Source organism: Aethina tumida, chromosome 4, assembly GCF_024364675.1.
Source record: "Aethina tumida isolate Nest 87 chromosome 4, icAetTumi1.1, whole genome shotgun sequence".
Taxonomy (NCBI): Eukaryota; Metazoa; Arthropoda; class Insecta; order Coleoptera; family Nitidulidae; genus Aethina; species Aethina tumida.
The window spans coordinates 21466344-21489388 of record NC_065438.1 but is presented as its reverse complement, the minus strand read 5'-3'; the positions used below and the strand labels follow the sequence as shown (position 1 = coordinate 21489388).

At 31.2% G+C, this 23045-nt stretch overlaps 4 protein-coding genes across 10 annotated transcripts in view; 3 read left to right on the top strand and 1 right to left on the bottom strand.

The window, feature by feature from the left end:
• Positions 1-2607, bottom strand: part of LOC109594134 (neural-cadherin) — a 391736-nt gene extending 389129 nt beyond the window's left edge. For 4 of the 5 annotated variants that reach the window (XM_049966121.1, XM_049966120.1, XM_049966123.1 and 1 more), the window contains exon 1: positions 2538-2607. In XM_049966121.1, the coding sequence (XP_049822078.1) occupies positions 2538-2578 (41 nt within the window). In that variant the 5' untranslated portion in view covers positions 2579-2607. Of the gene's footprint in view, positions 1-2410 lie in introns of all 5 variants that reach the window. The other variant, XM_049966124.1, reaches the window with a different exon arrangement.
• The window catches only part of LOC109594129 (uncharacterized), a 65363-nt gene extending 54474 nt beyond the window's left edge, over positions 1-10889 (top strand). Inside the window, exons 1-3 of one of the 2 annotated variants that reach the window (XM_020009313.2) lie at positions 9622-9839; positions 9892-10423; positions 10486-10889. In XM_020009313.2, the coding sequence (XP_019864872.1) occupies positions 10215-10423; positions 10486-10810 (534 nt within the window). In that variant the 5' untranslated portion in view covers positions 9622-9839; positions 9892-10214 and the 3' untranslated portion in view covers positions 10811-10889. Of the gene's footprint in view, positions 1-9621; positions 9840-9891; positions 10424-10485 lie in introns of those variants that run through there. The other variant, XM_049966130.1, reaches the window with a different exon arrangement.
• A 3283-nt stretch (positions 10890-14172) lies between these two features.
• LOC109594127 (cilia- and flagella-associated protein 20) lies at positions 14173-19994 on the top strand. Its single transcript, XM_020009311.2, has 6 exons — positions 14173-14306; positions 14361-14559; positions 18892-19041; positions 19143-19319; positions 19367-19585; positions 19636-19994. Exons 1-6 carry the CDS (start codon positions 14223-14225, stop codon positions 19920-19922), a joined length of 1116 nt encoding a protein of 371 aa, XP_019864870.1. The 5' UTR covers positions 14173-14222; the 3' UTR covers positions 19923-19994.
• Positions 19995-20848: 854 nt separating this feature from the next.
• On the top strand, positions 20849-23025 carry LOC109594136 (solute carrier family 25 member 44). 2 transcript variants are annotated; one of them, XM_020009321.2, is made up of 6 exons: positions 20849-20993; positions 21048-21386; positions 21443-21535; positions 21997-22181; positions 22238-22424; positions 22475-23025. In XM_020009321.2, the coding sequence occupies exons 2-6, from the start codon at positions 21164-21166 to the stop codon at positions 22792-22794; spliced, it is 1008 nt and encodes a 335-aa protein (XP_019864880.1). In that variant the 5' UTR covers positions 20849-20993; positions 21048-21163; the 3' UTR covers positions 22795-23025. The 2 variants fall into 2 exon arrangements, with proteins under 2 accessions (XP_019864880.1, XP_049822083.1); XM_049966126.1 differs by lacking the exon at positions 20849-20993 and having other exon boundaries at positions 21003-21386.
• The last annotated feature ends 20 nt before the right edge of the window (positions 23026-23045 follow it).

The following is a 23045-nucleotide window of genomic DNA, read 5'->3' as shown; positions in this document are numbered from 1 at the left end:
AAGCTAAAATTTACCAAAAAAAATCAATTTTTAATTAAATGCTTTTTGAATGTAGTTCAGAGTTGAAATTGTGCTTAACAATACTAATTTTAATGGTTTACAGTTCATTTACTATTGAAAAGTGAACGAAAAAATACATTAAACAAATTGAAACTGCAATTTATAAAAATAGATTGTAAAATAAACTTTGTTACACTAACCAATAATGATTTTCCCTTTATTTTATTAACTTTAAAATGTTTTAAAAATATGTTGAATTTAATATTTTAATAATCAATGTAACAAACCGCATGCATAAAGTATAATAGAATTTTTAATTAAATGCTCTTTCATCTGATTTATACAGCTAAAATTGTGTTTAACCATTTTAATTTTAATAATATAATGCTATTTCATTATTGAAAATTAATTTTACATGAAAATAATATATAAAAAACATATTGAAAATTTAAATTTTAAAATGTTTGTTTGAGATAAAAATTAAAAGGAAAAACAAACTTTGTTTTCAAGTTTAAATATAACTAACCTTTAGTTTAAAAGATAAACTTAGTATTTTTTTAAATAGATAATTTGGAAGGAAAATATAATAATATAATATAACATTATTTTATTATTATTATTAAAATAGGTAAATTAAATGTCAAATTAAACTAGTTTTAAATTTAAAAAATAAATTTAATATCAATTTTCTTATTAAATATTATAAATGGGGATATGCTTAAAGAGTGGAACTTCATTATATATATTTTTTAATATTCTAAACTAGGAAAATTAAATGGATAAATATCCTTCGTTTTCAAGATCAAATTAAACTAATTTTAAGTTTAAAAAATAAACTTAATACTAATTTTTCTAACAGACACTATAAACAGAAATGGATAAAACATTATTTTAATTTTTTTTTATTAAAATAGGTAAATTAAATGCAAAAATTAGCTTTGTTTTTAAGGTCAAATTAAGCTAGTTTTAGTTTAAAAAATAAACCTAATATCAATTTTTCTAGTACATATTATAAACAAAAATATGTTTAATGGAATGGAATGAAACTTTATTTTTTTATATATTAAAATAGGTAAATTAAATGGAAAAATAAACTTTGTTTTCAAGGTCATATTAAACTTGTTTTAAGATTAAAAAGTAATCTTAATATCAATTTTTCTAGTAGATATTATAAACAGAAATATTTTAGAAGGGTAGAACTTTTTTTATTTTTTTTATATATTGAAATAGGTAAATTAAAGGGAAAAATAAACCTTGTTTTCAAGGTCAAATTAAACTAGTTTTAAATTTAATAAATAGACTAAATATCAATTTTTTTAGTAGATAGTATAAACAGAAATATTTTTAATGGGTTGAACATTATTTTTATTTTTTTTTTTTAAATATTTTAAAATATATAAATTTATAAGAAAAAATAAACTTTTTTTCCAAACTTAAACCTAACTAGTTTAATATAACTTAATGTCAATTTTCTTATTAAATATTATAAATAGAAATATTTTTTAAGGATAGAACTTAAATAATTTTTTTAATATTCCAAACTACGAAAATTTGAATGGATAAATACACTTTATTTTCAAGATCAAATTAAATTAGTTTTAAGTTTAAGAAATTTTTCTTGTAGATATAAACAAAAATATTTTTAATGAGTGTAACTTTTACATGAACATATTATATTAATATCTTCTAATTCTGGTACTAATATTGTTATATAACTTATTTATAATGTAAATTTATTCTAAAATTTTTAAATTTAAATTAATTATTCAGTGAATTAGGAAAATTTTTGTTTGGTCACAATAACTTCCTAATACATTATTTTTTTAGTATAGGCTATAAAATCAAAATATATTAATTAAAGTATATATTACGAATAACTTTAGATAAATTAAAAAATAATTAAATTAATTTATAATTTTAATGTAAAATAGGAATCTAATTGGATCAGGTCAAGCAGGAAACAATAACAGATCATAATGAGAAAATCCAGTGTGCGTTTGTTGTTGGCAAAAACAAGCATAGTAAAATATTTGAAAAGTTCGTAGTACAATCTCGCCCCCTAGTAAGAGAGCTTCACTACTAGCGCATCTATAATTAACGCGTCCCATGCAAATGGACCGTCGTACCGGCGTGCCGAAACGGCCGGGCGAAAACGTACCCCGAAGAAATGTGCCAGCAACAGAAAAATGTGCATGTGCGTGATGTGCTCGTGTTATTCGAGTCGGTGAGGTTTTAGGGGAAGGGCACGCATAGATGTCTAAAATCAATAACATTATACTACGGCGCTGTCTTCGGTCCTAACCCCGCGATATTTGACATTTCGAGTAGCCGGACGCTCACACATGACCGTCTAACCAAAATTTTCCAAATTTCCGCACAACCACCCCGCAACACGCAACTAATTACTTACAATTAATTTCCTTTTAATTTTGCTTAATCAAAATGCGACGTCCGCGCCGGATCTAAATCCAATAATTGTTATGTGGGGGTGCTAAGTCTGGACACACTACACAATCACCGTCATAACACCGACGTACCGAAAATAATGCACCGTCCTGTCGAATTTCCCGTTTACCATTCAGAAAATGTTGCACCGTTCAAATGTCCCACAACTGTTTCAGTGCAGCATCACCGCCAGCATTTACCCGCAGCGACAACCGCATCGATACTATTCTGGCCGACATTGCGCGCAGATGGAACCTAAAAATACGAGAGACGGCGACCGAGAGCCGGAATTTTCCGAGCGTGCGGCCAAAAATGGCCGATCGCGATGCACCCTCGCACCGACGGGGACCCCGTACACGGGACGCGATGGGGCCTGTGGTACCGGTGCTGGAGATGGTTGGCACCGCGGGGTTAAGGAGAAGTGGATCACTCGATTTGGCTTATTTTTTTTGTATGTGCACATATATTGCTATATATACAGGGTGGATGAGGAGGTCGGGGGTTTACCTTGTATCGATCCGGGGGTGAGTGGGTTATTACGAGTTTCCACGTAGGCTGGCGGTTGTTATGGTTTCGGCGAAACTTCTACGGTTTAATTATTTTGTTGTCGATTATCCGACTTTGGGCATGCTATTGTATAACAGTTTTGTTTGTGTTATTTGTTTAAGGGTAGTTTGAAATGTTCGTTCTATTTATGATTTATAAGGAATTCTAACCAAAAACGTAATTTTAAATATTCAGTATTAATATTATTAATAAATATTCTTGTTTGCGTTTTTTTATTTAAAAACTCAAGTTACAATTTTAATTTTATTAAATTATTATTTATTTATATTAAGTATTTAAACAATTACAATTAATATAATTGTTTTACTTACTGTTTACAACTAAAGAAATCTGATCATTATTGTGCATTATTATTTTAATATTGTTTACTAATTTTTTAATTTAAAGTTTTAAACAAGTAAAATTCTAATCTTAAGTTTAACCAAGCTTAATCTTGTTTAGCTTAATCTTATGTAGCTATACTAACAATATATTTTTATAATTTTATGTTCATTAATTAAGGATACAATGTACGTTCTATTTATAATTTATAAGAAATTCTAACCAGAAAAGTAATTTTAAAAAACAGTATGATATTAATAAATATTCTCTCCTGCGTTTAAAAACTCAAGTTACAATTTTAATACTAAATTTTTTAATTTAAAATTCCAAACACATATTAAAAGATTAAATAGTCTGTTTTTAGATACAACTAAAAAAACTTACCATTATTGTGGAATATTATTTTAATATTCTTTGCTAATTTTTTACTTTAGTTTTAAACAAGTAAAATTCTAATCTTACATTTAACACAACTTAATCTTCTTTAGCTTAAACTTATGTAGCTAAACTAACAATATGTTTTTATAATTTTATGTTGTTTATTTAAGGGTTGTTTGAAATACACATCCAATTTATAATTTATAAATTTTGTCTTCCATTATTTTTAAATATTCTCTTCAGTATTTCTGATTCTTAAACTAAAATTTTTAAAAATTTAAAGAAACTGAAAACTAATCATAATAACAGGTTGAAATGGATGAACATTTTTCCTCTACAATAAAATAAAAAACAATAACAGATTTCCTGTTAAAACTACCACCTCCTACAATTAACAAATAATAACTTCTTGGGGAATCTTCTACAAACTTATTTCTAAAAGCGTCTCTTTGTACGAGTCACGCTCTTTTAGAAGCTTAGTTTTGTAATTAGTTTATAATTCTTCCACCTGAAAGACAATGAAGTTTTGAACAAAAAATTTTCTCATAAAAGACTTGTACAAACTTTAATCCATTCCCATTGAAAATTTTAAGTAACCAACCGAAGGTATAATTATAGGCAATAGCACTCCAATCCTCGATCAAACTACACCAAAAATCAAATTATATATACATTTTGGACCACTACATCTATGTGTTCTATTTTTTATGTCTCATAGTATACTGTTAACCAATTAATGTTGAAATTTGTAGATAAATCTTTATAACAGACAATTTTAATAAACACCAAAAAAATAAAAAACTCCTTCACTAAAAATAAAAAATCGTCTATAAATTTATTTTTAAAAATGTCTCCTGTACCAGTTACGCTCCTTTAGAAGGTTATATTAGTACTTAGTTTATAATACAATTCTAAAATTTGAATGACAATGAAGTTAAGGTCTTCAAATTCTCCTCATAAAAGACTAGTACAATCTTTAATCCCTTTCCAGGATAACAAATAATTAAACATTTTAACTATGGACACTCATTTATATTCTTCAATTGTTTTAAAATAGATAAACATCCAAAGGTGACAGACTGCCAGTGACACTCTAATATTCTATTAAACTACACCAGAAATTAAATTTAGTTATATTTTGGACCACTAGATTTATGTGTTCTATTTTTTATGCCTCGGAGTATACTATTAAGCAATTAATGTTGAAATTTATAGATAAAACCTTAAAAGATTTTAATAAAAGACAAAATATAAAGTTTTCATTATTATAGTATATGAAACAAAAAACTCTTTAACTAAAAATAAAGAAACGTCTATTTTTATTAATTAATTAATTTAATTTAATTTATGATCATATGGATTTTGATCGTATGGAAAATGATCGTATGGATTTTGATCGTATGGAAATTGATCTTATGGATTTTGATCGTATGGAAAATGATCATATGGATTTGTAGCAATTAATGCACCCAAGAAATTTCGAAAGTATGGCTCATTAGTATTTACTACTCATACGGGAAATTTTCTTCGAAACTAAATTTGCATTGGAATTCATGTGAATTTATTTCACAATAATTTTCACATGAAATTTTTATAATTACAAATTTTTTGGTTGTAGAAGTGTAATAAACAGCTTATTATTAATATTTTTGATAAAATATTACATTTTTCCATGATGAGTTTTTTTATGCAAACAGGTATTTTTATTCATTTAAACTTATGACAAGTAAACCAAGCTTAATATTAATCTGGTTTAGTGTAATCCCACGTAACTAACCTAACATTAACTTCTTATCGTGTTACGAAGTTGCTTAAGAGACAAAATAACACACCACCATATAAATAAACAGAAGACATTGATTCCCATCAATATTCCCACCACAAATTATCGTAATCCTTATACGAGAAAATTACCAACATCAGAGGCAGTAATTCCAAACATTATAATCCGTACATTCCTATATCGGTGTAGTAACACGAATCGCACTCGTTCACTACACTAATTACCAATTAATATCAGATAAGTCTCAAATCAGATTATATATTCCTATATATGCTGGTGCATTATCTCTGTTTTACTTCCAAACACAAATTACATAGGTTCGCATTAATTGGATGCCATGTCCATTTCCAATCGCACCATTATGTTACTAGGTCGGAAAGTTTTTAATTCTTAATATTTAATTCAATAACCAGAAGTAATGGGATAATAAAACAGTAATTATTGGTAAATAATTTACCATCCAGACGAAAATCAATCGATAAATTTCATGATTTAAATATAGCACATTTTAATGGAACGTTCGATAATGCATTTGTTCGTTTTAACAAATCCTTTTAATTGGATTATGTATGACGCGTCTAGCTGAAACAAACTAACCGGAAATATGATTAAAATGTATCAATATGCAAATGACGTGGCGTGGAAAAAACGCCTCCCCATCCCTCCAGCACCTGATTTATTTACACCACTTGTTAAGGCCGCGAATTTATTGTTATTATCGATAAACGGTGTTGATGGAGGGTTTGAGGCTCCTTTTTACCAATTAAGTTTAGATTAGCCGGCCCGACAATTTAAAGGGTCTAGACATCGCTTAATAACTTAAAGGAGGTACGCCGAGCACCAACGCAACGGAACAACGTCTGTTTAATATTGATGAAAACTTTACTGCCACGTATTTTTAATTTACAACGCAGCTTTTCTTTCATTCCCAATTTCTGGAATATCCCGCTCCATTCCGGGGTTTTAATTTAATCCCCATCAAGGAGCAGGTGAAATCCGATTGGGAGCGCGGCCCAAAAAAGGAAATCGTTCACTTTCCAAACACGGCAACACGCTAGATTGCCTGGCAACGCAAACAAAATCGGGCACTGTTTGTCGACTGCATGTGATTAGGGAGTTTTCTGGAGTCGCGTGAAAAATATGAACGACGGTACGACGGTGGAAACGGAGGACGGACACAATGGAGGGATACGGACGAGGACCGGGGAGAAGTTGGAGGAATTAAGGCCGTAGTGAGTGTCGGTGGTGGGATCCGTGCGACGGGGGTGAATTGATTAGTTAACCTTTCATTTGCGAATGCGAATTTTATTACGGTCGTTCAGTTCGCGTGGGTCTGTTGAATGATTTTTGTTTTGATACGGGTGGTCCTACAAGCTTTCGGTTATCGACGATAATTTAGTGATATTGCAACTAGAACACGTAGATCTGGTGGTCAGATTGAGGTAGTGATTTACTAAAAATACAACCAACAACATTGAATATCAGTATATTTATCAGTATCATTTTTTGATCTATTGAGGAATTGGACCTTCATGATGATCCAGATACTTATTAACTTACCTTGAGATTGATCTGATGAGGTGGTCTGATTCCTCCTATATTTGACATTGAAGGTCTTCGAAAATCTGGGAAAAGAGAGTTTAATGAGTCCGGAGATCTTACTGGAGATTACAACAAATATACATCGAAATGTGGAAAAGTCTCTAAAATAACTCTTGTTATTATTAATCTGTCGAAAAACTAGTTTTTGAACACTTTAGAAAGTTATATTAGTAATTAGTAATACAATTCTTAAATTTCGAACTCAAAAAATTGAAAATTTTAACTATTGTCATTCACTCAATAGTCATCAATTGTTTTAAAATAGATACACCAAAAATCAAATTTTATTAAATTTTATGCCATGTTATTTATGTGTTCTATTTTTTATATCTCGGAGTATACTATTAACCAATTAATGTTGAAATTTATAAATAAAACCTAAATTCTAATAAAACCCAAAATATAAAGTTTTTGTCATTAGAGTATCTCAAACAAAAAACTCACTCACCAAAAATAAAAAATCGTCTATAAATTTATTTTTAAATAGTCTCTTTTACCAGTTACTTCCCTTTAGAAGGTTATATTAATAATTAATTTATAATAAAATTATTATATTTGATTGACAATGAAGTTAAGGTCTTCAATATTCACTTCATAAATATTTAATCCCTTTCCAGGATAGTAGGTAATTGAACATTTTAACTATGGACACTCATCAATATTCTTAAGTTGTTAAATATTTAACCAACTAATGCGGACAGATCAAATTATACCTATAATCAAAACTTGTTAAATTTTTGACCACTTGATCTATGTTCTATTTTTTATCTCTCTTGTTGTTGAAATTTGTGGATAAAATCTTAGTAGAAAATCTTAACAAATCCAAAATATAAAGTTTTCAATTTTAGAGTATCTGAAACAAAAAACTCCTTGATTAAAAATATGAATCATCTATAAATTTATTTTTAAAAGAGTCCCTTTCACCAGTTTTACCCCTTTAGAAGGCTATTTTAGTAATGAGTTTATAATATAATTCTTAAATTTGAATGACACTGAAGTTGAGGCCTTCAAATTCTCTTCATAAAACACCAGTACAGTCTCCATTCTCTTTCCAGTATAACAAATAACTGTACATTTTAAATATTGACATTCATGAATAACCTTCATTTGTTTTAAAGTAGATAACAAACCAAAGATACTTCAATACTTTATCAGAATATACCAAAAATCAAGTTTTGTTAAATTTTGGACTACTGGATCTAGGTCTGGATGTGTGTTTTTATGTCGCGGAGTATACTATTAAGCAATTAACATTGAAATTTATAGGTAAAACAAAATAAAATTCTAATAAAAACCAAAATATAAAGTTTTTATTATTAGGGAATCTAAAACAAAAAACCTTGACTAAAAATAAAAAGTCGTCTATATATTTATTTTTTATAAAGTCTCTTGTACCAGTTAGAAGGTTATTTTAGTAATTAGTTTATAATAGAATTCTTAAATTTGAATGACAATGAAGATATGGTCTTCAAATTCTTTTCATAAAAGACCAGTACAGTCTTTAATCTCTTTCCAGGATAACGGATAATTGAACATTATTACTATTGACATTCACCAATATTTTTCAATTTAATTTTATTTTCCAATTAATTTTTAAAATAGATAACCAACCAAAGGTGACAGAAAACCATACGGAATAGCACTCCAATCTTTTATCAAACTGCACCAAAAAATCAAATTTGTTAAATTTTAGACAAGATCTATGTGTTCTATATTTTGTGTCTCGGAGTATACTATTAACAAATTAGTGTTGAAATTTATGGATAAAATTTTAAAATAAAATTCTAATAAAAGCTAAAATATAAAGTCTACACTTTTAGAGTATCTAAAACAAAAACCTCCTTGAACAAAAATAAAAAATTGCCTACAAATTTACTTTTAAAATGTATCTTACCAAATTTGCTTTTTTAGAAGATTACATTCATAATTCGTTTATAATACAATTTTTAAAATTGAGTTACAATGAAGTTAAGGTCTTCAAATTTTCTTCATAAATAACTAGTACAACCTTTAACCATTTTCCAGGATAATAGATAACACCAACCAAAGGTGACAAGACGCATGACATTACAATCTTACATACGCAATGACATTACAATCTTCTAAGAAAATAATAATTATTTTTTTTTTAATTTTTGACCACTAGATCTATGTGTTTTATTTTTTATGTCTCTGAGAATACAATTAACCAATTAATGTTGAAATGTAAATAAAAATCTAACAAAAGCCAAAATATTAAGTTTTATTAGAGTATCTAAAACAAAAAACTTCTATACTAAAAATTAAAAAAAAAAAAACTTATAAATTTATTTTTAAAGTCTCTTGTGCGAATTACACCACTTTACAAGGTTAAATTAATATGTAATTTGTTTATAACACAATTCTTCCATTTGAAGAACAATAAAATTCAGGGGTTATATTTTCCTCACAAAAGAATTTAATAACAGATAACTGAATATTTTTACTATTTGACACTCATCAATTTCCTTCAATTGTTTTAAAATTGATAAATGTCATTCACAAAAATAGTTTTTGATATTTTCTAAATCGTTTTATTTATCATTTAAAATTTCTCATCAATTAAATTAATTTTAGGCATAGAAAACAAATTCAAAATGTCTAGAACCGTATCATTCCAGGACCAAGTAACATTCTCACATGACTTCATAAGGAGACGTTATTTAAGACATTATGACCCAAAACTAAGTCGGGAACCAAGTTATTCCAAACTGACCATCCCATAGTAAGACCAAACCTCGGATCACTAAGTACAGTTAATTAAATAATATTTATAGTCACGTCATATGTGCGGAAAGAATTCGTGAGCAGCGAAGGAAACAAAAAATCGACTTCGAAAGAGAGTTGGAACTTCATCAAATGTTACGATCGAGAGCGAGGGAGGGTGTGAGAATTCACAGGCAGTTCGTGAATCCGTTGATGGAAAAGATAGATCCGAAAGATCTCATAAAAGTAACGCTGGCCGAAAGGAAGCAAATCCACGAGCTCCTCACTTTAGGCTACCGCCTTAAAATGGGACTGGGAAAATGCAAGGCTCTAGAAGACCTAGAGAAACGTCTTCACGCCTCGAAAAGAAAAAATTCTAAATAATAAAGTTTTGATGTCTTGTCACTTGTCAAATCATTTTATTTCACTTTTTTACACTTCATTAAAGGTCGCGTTTTCACTAACACTTACGATGTCGGTTGAGCCTCCCGTTCTAGACCTTAGCGGTAACTCCGACGACCCGACCAAGAAAAAGAAGAAGAAAAAGAAGCGCGACCTGAACCTGAGCCGCGATCCCAGCTACACCAAACTGACAGTTCCATAGTAAACCCACAAAGTCACCCGCCACTACCAAAGTCTAACCCACCAATTTATTTCGTTTTCAGCCGCGTCATCTGCGCTAACAGAATCCGCGAGACGGCCAGACGCCAACAGGAGGTGTTCAAGAAAGAGCTGAGCCTGCACGAGATCCTGCAGACCAAAGCCTTGGACGGAGTTAGGCTGCACAGGGAGTTTGCCAATCCGGTGCTGGAGAATCCCTTCCCGGAGGAGGTTATAACTTTGACGCCGGCACAAAGACGACAGCTGGACGAGATTTTGACATACGGCTTCTACAAGAAGGTCAGGTTGGGCAAATGCCCGCCGGTCGACGACCCAATGTACCAGAGGAAACCCAAGATCAATTTGAAGGGCGAGATATCTTACAAATAATTATTTTTTGGATAAATGACATTATTATTATACATACTATTGATGATTTATTAATAAATATTTTCAGTGGATAGATAAATTTTGTTTTTTTTTAGAGCCCTTAAGACAAGCCAACAATTTTGCAAATGGTCGTGGGAGGTTTTCCAACTTTCAGTGGATGATGTCTTAAATTCTGGGGCCAATATATAAAAAAAATTAAATTTAAAATTGGAATATATTTTTCAGATTTTCAGTTGATAATAATGTTAATAATAAAATTTCAAATTGTTTTGAGATTTTCATCTGAACATGTTTTTTTAATTTGAGTACCTAAACCCGAAAAATTTGAAAATTAATGACTAGAACAGAGCTTTCCAAATTTCAGTTTCGGTTGTTTAGAATATTTTTCAGATATTCGTCTACAGAATATTTTTTAATTCCTTAGTATCGAAATTCGAAAAAAAAAATAAAATATATAAATTTGGAATAGATTTTTCAGTATTTCGCTAGTTACCAATCGTTTTTCTAATTTCCTGAATAACTAAACTCGAAAATTTTAAAATCAATGATTATTGTAAAACAGAACTTCCCAAATTTCAATGGATTTATCTTAATTCCTAGACACATAAAATCCAAAAAAAAAAAATAAGAAATTGAATAGAATTTTCAGATTTTCAGGTGTTGACAATAATTTTAAAAATAATATTTAGAATATTTTTCAGATTTTCGTCTACTAAATATTTTTTTTATTTCCTGAGTATCTAAATTGGAAAAAAGAATGAAAATATATATTTCAAATACATTTTTCAGTATTTTGCTAGAAAACTAAATTATTTATTTTAAATTCCTGAATAACTAAACTAGAAAAATTTTAAATTTAATGGTTAGAACAGAGTATTTTTTAGATTTTTGTCTTCTGAATTTTTTTTAATTCCTGAGTATTAAAATTAGAAAAAAAAATAATATATATATTTGTATATAAATAAATATAAATTTTTCAATATTCTGTTAGATACCAATCATTTATTTTAAATTCCTGAATAACTAAACTAGAAAAAATTGAAAATTAATGATAAAACAGAGCTTTCCAAATTTCAGTGGATAATAATTTTTGTCTTAATTCGTGGACACATAAAAAAAAATAAAAAATTGAATAGTATTTTCACATTTTCAGTAGTCAAGAATAATTCTATAATAATTTTTGTCTTAATTCCTGGACACATAAAATCCAAAAAAATTAAAAAAATTAAATAGAATTTTCACATTTTCAGTAGCCAAGAATAATTCTAAAAATAATATTTTAAATATTCTTCAGTTTTGCGTCTACTGAATATTTTTTTAATTCCTGAGTATCTAAATTAGAACACAAAATTAAAATATATATTTTGAATAGATTTTTCAGTATTTCGCTAGATAACTAAATTATTTATTTTAAATTCCTGAATAACTAAACTAGAAAAACTTAAAACTTAAAATTAATGTTTAAAACAGAGCTTCCAAATTTCATAATCATACACTTGTTCTATAAAAATAAATATATCAGTGTAATGTGTCTTGTAATAATTATTTGTATAATTAATCAAATTAAATGAATTTAATTATTGTTCATCGTCATGTAGACACTCTATCGAATATTGAAGCCAATTTCCTCCTGGTCCCCATTTTGGAAGATCATCAAAAGGAAGGTCTTTTCATCAGTTATGGACCACTACACACATAATAAGCATAAATATAATAACAATCCCTTCGGAGCTATCGCCACAACGTCTTATGAACAATGTGAAAAAAGTATACACACATAACTTTAAAATAGTGAAACCAAATTTTACATCGATACCATAACAAATTAACAAGATATTAGATGTCCGAAAACATTTAGGTCCTCAGAAATCTATACATGAGAAAAACTATTTTATGAGATCATATTGTTTCTAAATAAACAAGAATAACAATAAAATGATTGCAAATTTCGAAATGCCGGAAACAAAATCTGACCGAATCTGAATTGAAAAAAAAAGCCGCGTCCACGTACAAGTTTTACACATTACACCGACATTCAACTAAGAAAATATACTCTACATTGAAACCAATCGAAGAAAAACAGATATTAGTACAAAATGAAGCATTATTAACAAGAAATATGTAAAAATTCCTACATAGATTTTGATTACGTAATCGCACATACTAACTGCTTGAAAGCTCGAATCATATCACTAGTCTAAACTTTTTTTAAAAACTTACAGTCTTGCACAAAAATGATTGGCACAGTGACAATCAAAAATAATATTACATTAATTAACTTGAATCCCTAAACAATAAATAACAATCAATCATATACTTAATATAATAATACATATTTAAATATATCTAACAATAACAATATTCATTGGTTTTATTAATACAATATTTCTTCGAATGGTCACCCCGGCGATTCTCGAATATTTGCCAAATTGAAAAAAGATGACGTCAAAGACAACGGGAACTTAAATTCAAACACGAACCGCTACAATTTGGAATAAATTGTTAAATTATTTTAAATTCCTGAATAAAACGAAACTCGAGAAATTTGAAAATTAATGATTAGAACAGAGCTTTCCAAATTTCAATGGATAATAATTTATGTCTTAAAATCCTGGACACATAAAATCAAAAATTATAAAAAATTTAATTGAATTTTCTGATTTTCAGGTGTTGACAATAATTTAAAAAATATTTGGAATATTTTCATTTTGAATATTTTTTTAGTTCCGTTTAGTATCAAAAAGTAAATTAGTTATTTTTTAAATTACACATATATTTGGATAGAATAGATAGAATTTTCAGATTTTCAGTAGATAATAATAATATTTTTTATCAAATACCTGTTCATAATATTTAAAAGTAACATTTAACCAGATTTAATAGATTTCTGTTTGTGAATGACATTAAATAATTTAAATTTAACATTTTTTTAATCTTAAATAGATTTTTTTAACAATTAACTACAAAATATGGATAATTATTGTATAAATAATGAAAATTGATATTTATAAAGCCAAATTATGTTTTGTGTTGTAATGAAAACAAATTATTCTGTCATTAAAAATATCTATCATTGCATCCATATTGCAAACGATAAATTTAATTAAAACAATAAAATCCATCAATAAAGGGATTAAACTTTATAAATATTCATCCCTATATTAAATATTAAACTAGGAAACAGATTTACTGATCATAAATTGATCACAACAAAGCTGCGTTTATTTGCAATCGATAATCAAAAATATATTTGTTGCAATAATTAATTAAAAACATGGAAATTTATGCAAAACCGTGCCGATTTGAAAGCGGCAGTTTACGATCAAAAATAAAATTTCCAACATTCAAAATAAAAATTTGACGTGTGACGTGTGATTGTCGTTCTTAATTTGTCGGGAACTGAGCATTCAAAATGTTCGCAAACTCGTACCAAAGCGGATTCGTGTCCATATTTTACAGTGTTGGAAGTAATCCACTGGCGATATGGGATAAACAAGTAAGGCTGGACATGCGGGAACAGTAAAAAGCACTTCTCCTAATTCGGTCGCAGGTTAAGAACGGCCACATCCGTCGCATAATCGACGACGAGGTGAAGTCGCTGGTGCTGGAGGTGGCCGGCACGAACGTGGCCACCACGTTCATCACGTGTCCGGCCAATCCCAAGATGTCGCTGGGCATCAAGCTGCCCTTCCTCGTCATGATCATAAAGAACGTGAAGAAGTACTTCAGCTTCGAGATACAGATAAAAGGTGAGAGGCCGATTTTTTTTTTAGTGGTGCACATTCAACCGGCACGTGTCGAATTGATTTTCCGAATTAACGTCCCGCTTTTCACGTGCAAATAAACATTGCCGGCTTGTCGGCGTGTTCAAATGAAGATTGACGAACGTTCATCCAATATTCCGATCCGGTCAACACGTTCGATCGAATATCGGCCGAATAATGACCTGCACAGTTTTTGCTGCCCCAGGTCTGAAACTTAAATCGTCGCCCAGGCCAATTAGTTTCAGGACGGCGCATAAATTCCGGTTGATTATGGGAGGGCGAGACGTGTTTGCACACGTTAGGTGTTTTAAACTTCGAGATTAATTTTCATAAGCAAACCGACGGCGCCGCAGCCTCCGAAACTGTCGTCCCCGTTTCGGGCCCGAGTTCCAGAGGCGGTGTGGAGGAAAATCTTGGTAATTGAGTTTATAATGCTTAATGCTCGACGACCGAACGTTTGCAGAATGGAAGTTTACACGGCTTAACTGAACTTGAGGCGAAAAAACAAAGACGACAATAAAAACGGACCCGTGTCATCGATCCAATTTCCATCCAGCACACGGTGTGGGACGGGAGAAGACGCGAAATGATTGTTATTAACCGGTCACGTCACGGAGATGGACGGGATCAATGCACCATAAGCAACGTGGCTCGATGGGTGTCCGTTCCAGGGGGAATTACGCGGCTTGTAGATCACGACAGCTCCATCCAGCCGGCGTGGACGTGTGAAATGGGAGCTGAAAAGGGCCACAGGAATGCCCTCCTTTCTACATCTCTTTTGATACGTGTCAGGAAAAATACATATTTTATACTAATAATGTACAATCGTGTTTGGATAGAAACTCATGAATCGTAAAACATTTTTCTCACCCTGTGGAATACAGAAAACATATTTATTTAATATTACATGGTTACTATTATAATATTTTGGTAATAAACGGGGTGATTCCCCTAACTTGCTTACTCTTTATTAAGATTATGGAAAACGGAAAAAGATATTGATTTAAATTTTTTAAAGCAATTTTAGTTGCACTTTGAACTACTTTTTTAATTTATTTTTAACAAAATTTCATTTCCGGTTTCCCCGGAAGTAACATCAACTTTGTTATTTTCTATGGGAAACACTGTATATTTTTGGATATTTAAATTATACGTGTAATTGTAAATAAAATACCTATACCGTGTCCTATACCTAAATTCAATAGTTTTTGAGTTATTAATTTCTTTTAAAAAATTTTGACAGACCGGTGGTATATCTAAAGTGTTTGTAAAGTCACCAATGTTGATGGTGGAAGGTTTATTTTTGGCATACACTTTAACCAAGGATTCTATATTAGTACTTTTGTTCATCACCTACGTTTAATTTTGGACATCTTCAAACATCACCAACTTTGTTACTTTTTATTTAACACCATATATATTTTGGCATAAATAAATTGAATATTAAAAATTTTCATTAAAAATTTAAATCAGACTCTTTTTCCAGTTTCCATAAACTTCTAATGAATAAATTAAATGAATCACTCCATATATTTGAAAAGATTTATTACGCTCTTCCTAGCTATGCTATTTATTTTTTTCCTACTTTGTATTTAAGACATTTCTTTGGATTAAAATTTTATATCATGTGGTATAATTTACTTTATGAGTTTAAAAATTAGCTTTAAACAACAAAAGCTGTATGCCCTTAGAGAGAAATAACCGAAGAAGTTGCACTATTTTGGTTTGATCGGTTTAAAAGTAAAAATGTACGAAGATCAAGGTCATCCTGAAACATGTACTAATGAAGAAAATGAAGAATACCTCGTTCAAATCCTCTTGCATCCTGTTTGAAATAAGCCAGTCATTAAATTGCCATGGAACAAGTATTAGAAAGAGGGTTCATGCAAGAAATTTCATCAAAAAATTGGTCAAATTATTTCCACTTAATATATGTGTTAGTAACAAAATTAGGCCTTTGGTAATTGCCAATTCTCTATTTGCACAAAAAGAAAATGATTCATTCCTGATTAAAAAAGGATTGATTACGATAAATCTCTTTGTGCTATAATCAATAGGTTGAAGCTAGTAAACCTGATGGAATAGTACTTAAAAGAAATGTTATCCAAGAACGATTTTATTATATTGAATACTACCAAAAGACAAAACCACCAATCCAACATTCCATTGCTAGTAAATTGACCAAATTCATCAAAAACCTACTCATTCAGCTTCTTTATGACAACCCCAGATAACATGTTGCATTAGAGACTCAAAGGAAGCTTCAAAATGTAGAGAATGAGAAACTGTTATTAATCTACCATATATTGTAGTCCAAATATTAAAATGGGAGCAGTACTTAAAAGAAACCTTAACTAAGTAGACTCTAAGATAAATTGAACTGCTCATCCAGAGGTCAAAAGATCAACGGAACTGACTACTACTAGCAAATTGGATGGAAAAACTTCCTCAAACATTTACTCACAGTCAATCTTCCTTAGCCATCACAAAACACTACAGCAAACAACCATTGTTACCAAGAGTCCCATTATCGAGTCCACCGATCGATTTTGCAACGAACATTCGCCGCCAAAATCCGTCGCCCAACTTAAATTAAATGTGGTCGTTTACCCATTAATTAAATCTCCTCAATCAATGTTGCACATCAGGTAAAACAAACAAGTCAATCGGAAGGTGTGTCACAATTAAACACACATTATTACCCATGCCGTTCCAATTGCTGAACCGTTTTTCTCACGTTATTAATTAATACCGCGATCACTTTATAAATTACAGTATTGTATCGGGTTTATTAAAGATAACAGTTTCGGTTAATTATTAATTACACGGCACAGTTTAAATCCTGCGATTTATCAAAGTTTTCATCTAAAGCTTTATTAAAGCTAATTAATCCCCGAAATTACTATGGAGTCTGGAACAATGCTTTCGTATAGTGAACACATTTAGTAATAACCACCTGCACGAAAATCGCACTGAGTAATATATTATAATTACTAGTATAATTACCAGTAATACATTGTTGTGGATAATCCTGCTAAACTGCCCAGGAACAGACCGACAGTGTCTATAATGAAACTTATTATGTTTGTCCCAACAGACTCTGGTCTGAGGGTCTTTTGAAGTGGATAATTTTAATTTCCTAAATTAAATGGATTTAGACAATTTTGTTTTATTACCAAGAAATTTGATGATATTAGTTTTATTACTAGTTTAAAAGTTATTGATGTAATTTTACATTGTAGAATAATACTTATTTTAACGTATTCTAATTTTTAAAGTAATTCAAATTGTTCACTTCAAAAGTGTATATTTCATCTTGAATATAAAGTGTAAGAAGAATGATTTACAAGTAAACCTTTATTCAGTCCTCCTCTCCATGTTTTCTAATTTAATGACTCTCTTATTGTTTCCCCTGAAAATCGTTTAACTTTATATATTTGTTAATGCCTACAAAATGAAAAATGGAAAATAAATGTTCGTATTCTCAATTAATCAATGAATGACATGCGTTTTAGTGGCGTGAAGCAAATAAACAAATGTTATTACAATAATATTATATAAATATAAATAAAAAAACATAGAACAAATAAAAATAAATTAAATTAAAATAAAATAAACTAATAAACAAAATCTATGTACAGAACTAAAACGATGTTCAATTTCAATATTGAAAAACTGGAATTGTTTATAATAAACATTTTTTTCCAGGCAATTTTTTATTGTAATACTTTTTGTGATAAACGAGAACATTGAAAACAGTTTTATTACGGATAAAATTTCATTTAAAAGCTTTATTTCTATATTGCAATATGTGAAAAAAATTGGCAAAATATGTTTTATTAATAATTAATTAATTATAATCATTAAAATTATTTCAATTTATTTGGGGAATATTGTTATTTTTATTTGTGTCCCAACTAAAAAATATTAATTAAAATCTGAGTAAAGCAAATAATTCTTACGTCTTCAAAATTATTTTGAACAAACAACAAAATGTAACTCGATTACTCCACATACGGTCCTTTGATGTGTGTCTTATCGATCCACTTCGGATTACAATCTGTATATCGTTGGTGTTTTTGTTACGTGCGTGCCAGATCGAGAACTGTGCCACCGTAAAAATTTCCTCGTTTTCAATTTAATACGAACTTATCAAATGCAAATAGGGGCTGATGGATTTTTTGTGTTCGCAACCGTGGCTTGCGTTCGCGCTTTCAAGCCACTGTCATGTAATTATTATACGTTCTGAATAAAACAGTGAGAAAGGGGAAGATTGGGGAATGGCGTTTTTGAAATTAATTACTTTCCATCCCGCAGACGACAAAGACATGCATCGTAGATTCCGAGTGTCAAATTTCCAATCGACAACAAAGGTTTATCCATTCTGCACGACAATGCCCATAGGACTCAGCGCTGGCTGGAATCAAGTCCAATTCAATCTGGCCGACTTTACAAAGCGGGCTTACGGTCAGTATATCCGTATTAAATGTTGTCATTTACCCGCACAAAAGACCCCGATATCAAATTGATATTTACTAGCCCGAATTGATTTGAAACCGTCCTTTCAGGCTCCACATATTTGGAAACGACAAGAGTGCAGATCCACGCGAACGTACGCATCAGACGGATCTATTTCTCCGACATGCTGTACTCCGAGGAGGAGATGCCCAACGAGTTCAGACTGTACAAGCCGGTGCCCGCATCCAAAAAACCGTCGGCGGACGAAGTCAAAGAGAAGGCCAAAGGTTCCCATCACAAGCGTCAGTTAAAAAATTTCAATAACCGTTTTCAGAGGCAGCCGAAGCCCCCGAGGTCCCACCACCACCCTCACCGGTGGAGACAGCCGCGTCCCCGCACGTGGAGGAGGTCGAGCCACAGCCCGCTTCGGACGAGTACGCGGCCGAAGACTTGCCGACCGAAGACGAAATGTCGCCGGCCGAGGACTACTACGAGGGCGGGGAGGAAGCGGGCGAAACCGAGGAGATGCCGCCGGCCGAAACCACCGCGGAAGGTAATAATAGTAATAATTCTCAAAATTCTACATAGGGTGGCGTTTTATAGTGACCTCGCACGAGGAAGTGCCGGCTGAAGCGGAGGCCGGCGACGAGGCGGATCTGTCGATCGTGCAGGAGGACGAGGCGGTGTCGGAGCACATGGAGGAAACGCATCCGGCCGAAGAAACGCACGAGGAGACCGAGGCGACCGCTGAGGAACCGGCGACTGCTGCGGAGCCTCCTGCTGAGGAGGAGGCGCCGGCCGAACCGCCGACTCCTGCAGAAGAAGTGTCGCAGGAAGTAGAAGCTGAACCGCCAGCGGAGGAGCCCGCCGAAGCTCCGCCAGCTGATTAATTTTTTGAATAGGGAAATTGACGAATTGTCTTATTACATTGCACATATTTAATAAAGAGATATTTCTGTTTTGTTGACTGTTACTAATGGGGAAATCAATAATCCTTGCAGGAAAATTGTAGATTTAACTTCTTTCAGCCGTCTGCTGGTCTGCTGGTACAAAATTTAGGTTCCTTGAAGCATCTTTCTAGTTCTGTCCCTGTAGGATGTTTAATACAAGCAGAACCATCATCTTTTTATAAATTAAATTTACCCTCCTCACTAAAAACCCTTCTGTGGTCCTGTGAAGCAAGTCAAAATTGGACCTTCATATTTTTGGTAGAAGCCAGAATTTTTCTTGTAGCTCTGGGCCAATCTAAAACTCATCCACAAACCAACTTCTTACAGTCCTTGAACTAATTTTACTAAGTCTCATTTCCTCCAGGTTAGCTTTATTTTCAGTTGACGATAAAATTAGATTGTTTTTGACATTCGAATTATCCAATTATCGATTTTCTTTCGTGTATTTCAAACTCAGACAATTTTTTTCGTTTTTGGCCAATTTCCCTAAATTTTTTAATAATACAGAAAACGATTGACTTATTTAGTAATATTTTTAGTCTATTTTAATAAGATGCTATAATTATGGCCACTACTAGAAGTGGTTCTCTCCTTTAATTATTAATGCACAGAAATATTTATTGTTTCATGTTTTAAACTTTGAAATTCGAATTTTTAATTAACGATCAATAAATTATTTAAATACAAAATTGTAATTTACGTAGTGGCTCCACCTCACGACGCTACCAATGGAGGAACCACGAAGTATAGATATATCTATACTTCGTGGGAGGAACTAAGAATAAAAATTTACTATATGCAACCAATGTTACACCAATACTTCAAACATACTTGAATTGCTTATTTACATATTTATGTTGCGAAAAAATGTATAAATAACAAATTTATTATGCGTAGTTGCGTGGTAAACAGATTTATAAATAGTTCTGGGGACTTTGGTTTTGTCACACGATAAATCATATGATGGCAACCCGTGACACAGCTGTCAAAGTCAAAATTGTCAAAGTACAGGTGGTGAATTGAATAATACACAAAACGGCCCATTGCTTAATCCTTATGTTTAAGGTCGAAGTAAAACATGCATACAGAAAAGCTCTGTTAAAAAAATCATGCGGATCGCAAGTGAAAAAGTGACATAGCACAAAATATTTAATTTAACATGTTACTGTAAGGAACCAGACATGGAATACTATCAGGTAGAGCTGAATAAAGATAAGGGGGCTGGAAGCAAAGATGACAATTCGACTAACATGTACATCAAAACCATAGAATGGGACATGATGGACAAGAGCAAGTTCTTCCCACTATCCATGTTAAGTTCATTTTCAGTAAGGTGTGCTTTATATCCTTTGACACTCATCAAAACCAGACTGCAAGTACAGAAACACAATGACATGTATTCTGGTAAGTTACTACAACAATTTTGATTGTGTTTGGATAAAGAAAACCTTTTGTTTTAGGGATGTTTGATGCATATGGGAAAATTTATAGATATGAAGGATTCTCAGGTTTATACAGAGGGTTCTGGATATCATCCGTGCAAATAGTCAGTGGTAATTAAGCTTTAATTAGAATAATAGTTGTTCCACTCATTGCTTTGTTATTAATTCATCTTTAGACTATTGCATAATATTACTTCTGTTTACATATTGAATGTTGGTTATCTAGAAATGTTTGTATAAAAGGGGAATAACATGCCAAAATATATACTGAATAATTATAGTATTTTATTTAACTAATGATAAATATTCAGGGTCATTGTCTCATAAAGAATTATCAAAACATGTGTTAAAAATAACTTACCATTATTTATTTTTTCTAGTCATAATTAACTGGCATAATAATTATAGAATTTGCTTCAATTTAATACTGTTGAATAAACCCTTGCTTGTAGTAGGCTAAAACTTAATTGCATTCAATTCTTTTACCTCAATATTGTCCATTGCGGCCTTTATTAACAATTATAACAATCTAGGATATCATATTAATCTTTGAATAAACATTGTTATTTCAGGCGTTTTTTATATTTCAACATATGAGGGAGTGAGACACGTTTTAAGTTCGAAAATTGAAAATTCTCGTATAAAGGCCTTAATAGCAGGAGGATCAGCATCAATTGTGGGGCAAACAATAATAGTACCATTTGATGTGCTCAGTCAGCATTTAATGATGATAGGAATAAATACAAAAGAAGGGAGTGTACGTTTTATTTAATTCAAACTTAAACTATTAAATAACAAAATTTATATAATTAGGCAGCATTTAATCCACTGGGAATCAACTCAAGTCCAGATCGCAGCAAATTGGCAATAACCATAGACGTGGCGCGGCAAATATTTAAAGTCGACGGAATAGCGGGATTCTATCGTGGTTATTGGGCAAGTTTGGCCGCTTACGTGCCTAATTCCGCCTTGTGGTGGGGTTTCTACCATTTATACCAAGGTAAATCGTCACCCAAGTCCGTAAATTCGTTGTAAACTGATTTGTTTCAGATGAACTGTGTTCAATACTGCCAAGCTGGGTGTCGCACCTGTTAATCCAGACCGCCGCCGGTACCTTGGGCGGCTTCACGACGACCATCATCACGAATCCGTTGGACGTGGTGCGGGCGCGTTTGCAAGTACAAAGAATCGATTCGATGAAAACCGCATTCAGGGACTTGTGGTATGAGGAGGGCCTGAGGATGTTCTCCAAGGGACTCAGTGCCAGACTCATACAATCGGCTACGTTTAGTTTTAGCATCATCCTCGGTTACGAGACCATCAAGCGGGTCTCGGTCAATGAAGAATACAAAAAATATGTAAAATGGTGATACACAACTTGTATAATTTATAAATCGTTGTTTTTATTTGTCTACGAACGTGTAGTCAACTAGTTAATTGTTAGATAATTATATTTTGTTACAGCCAAAGATTGGCTGATGCAGATTTTATTTATGTCTAATAAAAAATGTTTTTAGTCGGTGAACATGAAAGAAGTTTGTGATCAGCATGATAATAATTGTGAAATGTGTACATGTTGATATTAAAACAATTTTTAAGAAGTTACCTGTGTTCATTTCAC